Source organism: Elephas maximus, chromosome 7 (assembly GCF_024166365.1).
Source record: "Elephas maximus indicus isolate mEleMax1 chromosome 7, mEleMax1 primary haplotype, whole genome shotgun sequence".
NCBI classification, from domain to species: Eukaryota; Metazoa; Chordata; class Mammalia; order Proboscidea; family Elephantidae; genus Elephas; species Elephas maximus.
In genome coordinates, this window is record NC_064825.1 from 91,989,374 (window position 1) to 91,996,086 (window position 6,713).

The 6,713-nt window shown below is 42.2% G+C and overlaps 1 protein-coding gene across 1 annotated transcript; it reads left to right on the forward strand.

Moving 5' to 3' along the window:
- The first annotated feature begins 2,961 nt into the window (after nucleotides 1-2,961).
- RAG1 (recombination activating 1) lies at nucleotides 2,962-6,417 on the forward strand. The gene has a single exon (XM_049889751.1). It carries the CDS (start codon nucleotides 2,962-2,964, stop codon nucleotides 6,091-6,093), a length of 3,132 nt encoding a protein of 1,043 aa, XP_049745708.1. The 3' UTR covers nucleotides 6,094-6,417.
- Nucleotides 6,418-6,713: the final 296 nt, after the last annotated feature.

Here is a 6,713-nt window from a genome sequence, read left to right on the forward strand (position 1 = left end):
ACATTGCTATGGGAATGTTTCTGTAATTTCCTAAAAGCAGATTTATAGCACCAAAGATAACATGTATTTACACTTTTGATAGACATTGTTAACTTGTCCACTAAAAATACTATACTAATTTACACTCCTTCCTTAATTAATTAATTTAAGCTGTGTAATATCAGTTTTTAATCTTTGCTACTCTGATTGATAGGTTAAAAAGATAATATTCCATTAGATATAATTCTGAAAAAGTTTTATCTTCTTGCAAAAGTAATACATGTTTATTTTAGGTGAGGATAAAAATATAAAACCTCTATAACTTCCACAGATAACCACCATCAGCATCTTGGTGTATATTCCTCCATATTTCTTTCAAAACAAGAACAACAGCACATCCCTTCCACCCCTTTACTTCTAGTTTGAATGGATTTCTAGCAGGTGAATTGGAAAACAACCTAATAAATCATTTGAATTTGTTTGTTGATGACTAGGAAACCCTTGTGGCATAGTGGTTAAGTGCTATGGCTGCTAACCAAGAGGTTGGCAGTTCAAATTCACCAGGCGCTCCTTGGAAACCCTATGGGGCAGTTCTACTCTGTCCTGTAGGGTCACTGTGAGGCAGAATTGACTCAACGGCAATGGGTTTGGGTTTTGGGGTTAATGGACTGATAACTGCTTGGTGATGGCACTCTTTTTATGGCAGTATTTGTAATTCTTCAGGGACTCCAGGATATACACGCCTTAACTCAATGAGTGGATATCTTCTGATAGAATTTGACATAACATTTCAGGCCAGTGGGAGGCAGTGAAGGAGTGAGTAGGTGGGGAAATAGTTCTGGGGTCCTTCCAACATGCTTTGTGGCTGACTTACTCAATGTGTAAGTTCCGTGTTTCATTTGGCTAGCTCCAGAGATGGTAATGCAGGCTTATGTAAGTCCTCACAATAATATCTTGTAAAGTCACAAGTGCTTTAGAACAAGGTTGGCAGTGAAAGGTAAAAGAATGAAAAAGGCATTGGGAGATGAGTTCCAGCCAACAAGGAAAGGGAGACATGAATAGAAAGACCTATTACTGGTAACACAGGATAGAATTAAGAAACACGATAGGGCTATGAGCAACTTTGGGGTGTTTGTTGGGCTGCAGTTGAAATACTTTTGTGGTTAATGAGACTTTCAGAACGGTTTGGAACTGTATAACTCACACAGTCCTGTATATGGAACAAACTAACCTGATTTGCCTTTTAACCAAGTCTTGGAAATTTGTTTTTAATTTTTATGGAAAACATCGATTTCTGAAGCATAATATATGAAAGATGGAACAACAATAGTTTCAAGAAATGACTTAAAAAGAAACTTTGTTAGTAAGGGTCAAGATTAGCCTGTACCTTGCTCCCCAGCCCCAAGTGTGTTCGTCTGAGGCTGTAACTCCCTGAATATTAAAAAAAAAAAAAAAAAACTCCATTAATTTAGTTAATTAATTGAGGGAAAAAAGCACTGTTTGATATAATTGATGGGTCAAAAGAATTGACTCAGGAAAATTTGAGAGATATAGATGATAGATTGAAAATATAGATGCTTTTCCTAGTTAAGTTATGCAAAGAATTTTGGGAAGATTGGGCTAATTGGATGGAGCCCTGGTGGCACAGTGGTTAACTCGCTTGGCTGCTAACCAAAAGGTTGGCAGTTCAAATCTATCAACTGCTCTGCAGGAGAAAATGGTGGCAGTCTGTTTCCATAAAGATTTACAACCTTAGAAACCCAGTGGGGGCAGTTCTACTCTGTTGTTTCGCTATGAGTCAAAATCGACTCAATGGCAGTATGTTTGGTTTGGGTTTGGGCTATTTGGATCTAAATGGTAGTTTCAGATTTTTTTTTTTTTTTAACATCACTATTGGATGTCTGCACTACAACCCAGATGCGGAGGGTTTCTAGACGTATGTAAATAGGACTTTGATGATGTCATAGTATATCTCAGTTGCTATCAGATTTTACCAGAAGAAAAATACTACCTCCCACCTCCTCCTATTAAAAGCTATAGAGCTAATGACCATTGACTAATAATGACCTTCAGGATGACCTGTGCAAGGTTCATCTGAAAGCACTTAGATTTTTCATCTTAAAAATCCTTCAGAATCTTAGTACATGCCCTATGATGGTTTGTTGCAGGTTTGGAGCATTCTCTGGTGTTGTTTAGAATGTAGAATATAGCCTTATAATTTATAGCAGTGTTCACTAATTAAAATTGTGAGCATAATTAATATCCATGATACTTATTATTAGTTTGCATTCATAAAGTTCAAAATTCTCTTCATCCTTGAAGTAGAGAGTAATTAGTTTCTTTGGACCTGTAGCTTTATCATCCCTTTGTGACTGGTTTGGAAGAAACAAACAAGCAACCTCTTGGAAGACTGCTTTAAGATGCTGAAAATACATTGTTCAGCTAGTGCAATGAGGCTAATAAAATGTGGAAAAATATGACTTTCTTTGGTTTTAGTAGCCAGTCTACCAAGGCATTTACACAACAAATAACTATTGAGCACGTAGTGTGTACTAGGAAACTTAAACAAAGATAGATCAGTCTTTAAAGATTTTATCATCAGAGACCTTAAGGCTTTGGAAAGGAAATCACACACACACACACACACACACACACACACACACAGACAACAAATCACAATGGTGTGTGTACTAAGATTCCTTATAAATGTGATAGAAGGTATAAGTGACCCTAAGCACTGTAAGAACAAGGAATGACCATTTCCTGCTGTATGATCAGAACCTCATGTGCTGCCTTAAAAATGAAGATTTAATAAGTAATTTTTGAATGAATTAACAAATGAGTAATCGAATACATTCATTTTTATTACTTCCAAGATGCATCAGTAGGAAATTAATTTTAAAAAATGGTTCCCTTTCATAAGTTCTCTGAATGTTTTCCTAATCTGACTTGTTTTCATTGTCTCCAGGTCCCTTATCCAGCATGGCTGTTTCTCTGCCACCCAGCCTGGGACTCAATTCTGCCCCAGAAGAAATTCAGCACCCACATATTAAATTTTCAGAATGGAAATTTAAGCTCTTCAGGGTGAGATCTTTTGGAAAGTCATCTGAAGAAGCTCAAACAGAAAAGAAGGATTCCTCAGAGGGGAGACCCTCTCTGGAACAATCGCCAGCAGTTCTGGACAAGGCTGTTGGTCAGAAGCCAGCGCTGACTCAACCAGCATTAAAGATTCACTCTAACTTTTTGAAAAAGTCCTGTGACAATGGGAAAGCAAGAGACACAGCGATCCACCAAGCCAACCTTCGACATCTGTGCCGCATCTGTGGAAATTCTTTTAAAACTGATGGGCACAACAGGAGATATCCAGTCCATGGCCCCGTGGATGGTAAAACCCAAGGCCTTTTAAGAAAGAAGGAGAAGAGAGTCACTTCCTGGCCAGATCTCATTGCCAAGGTTTTTCGGATCGACGTGAAGGCGGATGTTGACTTGATCCACCCCACTGAGTTCTGCCATAACTGCTGGAGCATCATGCACAGGAAGTTTAGCCATGCCCCATCTGAGCTTTACTTCCCCAGGAATGCAACCATGGAGTGGCACGCCCACACACCATCCTGTGACATCTGCCATGCTGCCCGTCGGGGACTCAAGAGGAAGAGTCATCAGCCAAGTCTGCAGCTCAGCAAAAAACTCAAAACTGTGGCTGACCGAGCAAGACAAGCCTGCCAGTGTAAGAGAAGAGCTCAGACAAGGATCAGCAATAAGGAAGTCATGAAGAGGATTCCCAACTGCAGTAAGATACACCTTAGCACCAAGCTCCTTGCAGTGGATTACCCAGTGCACTTTGTGAAATCTATTTCCTGCCAGATTTGTAAACACATTTTGGCTGACCCCGTGGAGACCAGCTGTAAGCATGTATTTTGCAGGATCTGCATTCTCAGATGCCTCAAAGTCATGGGCAGCTATTGTCCCTCTTGCCAATATCCCTGCTTCTCTACTGACCTGGAGAGTCCAGTGAAGTCCTTTCTGAGCATCCTAAACTCTCTGATGGTGAAGTGTCCAGCAAAAGAGTGCAGTGAGGAGGTCAGCTTGGAAAAATATAATCATCATGTCTCAAGCCACAAGGAATCAAAAGAGACTTTTGTGCATATTAACAAAGGGGGCCGACCCCGCCAGCATCTCCTGTCCCTGACCCGGAGAGCTCAGAAGCACCGTCTGAGGGAGCTCAAGCTGCAAGTCAAGGCTTTCGCTGACAAAGAAGAAGGTGGAGATGTGAAGTCTGTGTGCCTAACCTTGTTCCTGCTGGTACTGAGGGCGAGGAATGAGCACAGACAAGCTGATGAGCTGGAGGCCATTATGCAGGGCCGGGGGTCTGGCCTGCAGCCAGCTGTCTGTTTGGCCATCCGTATCAACACCTTCCTTAGCTGCAGCCAGTATCACAAGATGTACAGGACTGTGAAAGCCATCACAGGGAGGCAGATTTTTCAGCCTTTGCATGCCCTTCGGAATGCTGAGAAGGTCCTTCTGCCAGGCTACCATCCCTTTGAGTGGCAGCCACCTCTGAAGAATGTGTCTTCTAGTACTAATATAGGCATCATTGATGGACTGTCTGGACTATCCTCCTCTGTGGATGATTACCCAGTGGACACCATCGCAAAGAGATTCCGCTATGACTCAGCTTTGGTGTCTGCTTTGATGGACATGGAAGAAGACATCTTGGAAGGCATGAAATCTCAAGACCTTGATGACTACCTAAATGGCCCCTTCACTGTAGTGGTGAAGGAGTCTTGTGATGGAATGGGAGATGTGAGTGAGAAACACGGGAGTGGACCAGTAGTACCAGAAAAGGCAGTTCGTTTTTCATTCACAATCATGAATATTACTGTAGCACAAGGCTCACAGAATGTGAAGGTGTTTGAGGAAGCCAAACCTAACTCTGAACTGTGTTGCAAGCCATTGTGCCTTATGCTAGCAGATGAGTCTGATCACGAGACCCTGACTGCCATCCTGAGCCCTCTCATTGCAGAGAGGGAGGCCATGAAGAGCAGCAAATTAATGCTTGAGATGGGAGGCATCCTCAGGACTTTCAAGTTCATCTTTAGGGGCACTGGATATGATGAAAAACTTGTCCGGGAAGTGGAAGGCCTCGAAGCTTCTGGCTCAGTCTACATTTGTACCCTTTGTGATGCCACCCGCCTGGAAGCCTCGCAAAATCTTGTCTTCCACTCCATCACCAGAAGCCATGCTGAGAACCTGGAGCGCTATGAGGTCTGGCGTTCCAACCCCTACCACGAGTCTGTGGAAGAACTGAGAGACCGGGTGAAAGGGGTCTCAGCCAAACCTTTCATTGAGACAGTTCCTTCCATAGATGCACTCCACTGTGACATTGGCAATGCGGCTGAGTTCTACAAGATTTTCCAGCTAGAGATAGGTGAGGCGTATAAGAATCCCGATGCTTCCAAAGAGGAAAGGAAAAGATGGCAGGCCACATTAGACAAACATCTCCGAAAGAGGATGAACCTAAAACCAATCATGAGGATGAATGGCAACTTTGCCAGGAAGCTTATGACCAAAGAGACTGTCGAAGCAGTTTGTGAATTAATTCCCTCTGAGGAGAGGCACGAGGCGCTGAGGGAGCTGATAGACCTTTACCTGAAGATGAAACCCGTTTGGCGATCATCATGTCCTGCTAAAGAGTGCCCAGAATCTCTGTGCCAGTACAGTTTCAACTCACAGCGTTTTGCTGAGCTCCTCTCTACCAAGTTCAAGTATAGATATGAGGGCAAAATCACCAATTATTTTCACAAAACCCTGGCACATGTCCCTGAAATTATCGAGAGGGATGGATCTATTGGGGCATGGGCAAGTGAGGGAAATGAGTCTGGCAACAAACTGTTCAGACGCTTCCGGAAAATGAATGCCAGGCAGTCCAAGTGCTATGAAATGGAAGACGTCCTGAAACACCACTGGTTGTACACCTCCAAATATCTCCAGAAGTTCATGAATGCTCATAATGCATTAAAAAACTCTGGGTTTACCATGAACTCGCAGGCAAGCTTAGGGGACCCATTAGGCCTAGAGGACTCTCTGGAAATTCAAGATTCAATGGAATTCTAAGCAGAGCAACCTCTTACGAGTTGGTTTTGCAAATGAGTTTTCCTCTGGGTTGCACTGAAGCCTTCTCCTTGTACCCTTCACTACTGTGTGTGGGGGTTCACTACCTAAGAGGTAGCTGGTTGGAGTGAGAGGCCTCAGATGCTGTAGCCGTGTCAGAAACGGATAACCCGTGAGCTGGTTACTTGAGCCTTTTAGTGAGTTCAGAGAAGCGAAGGGAGAGATCAGTAACTGCAGGGAACCAGAGGTGAACAAAGATGTACGTGTGGATCAATGGGTGACATCAAAATCAAAGCGAAAGTTGTCAAAGAGGGATAACCAGTGAGGCCAGGGAGTGAATTCGTTTCATGGTTTTTATTTTTTCCCCTCAATTTATTATATTTGGTATTGAGATGTAATAAGTGGTTTTCTTGTTATCTTATTTCATTTTTGTAAAATTCCTTATTTTATAAATCCCATATGTCTTGGTTCATTCTACAAGATTCAAAAGAGCTTTTCAGATTTCTCTAACAATAACTTATGTTTGTATGGCATGTTGACCTTTACTAAGTGCTCTTGATGCCTTTTCTTATTTGTTACATTTATGCAGAAATATCCTATATCAGGAAAATTTTGTGAAGACC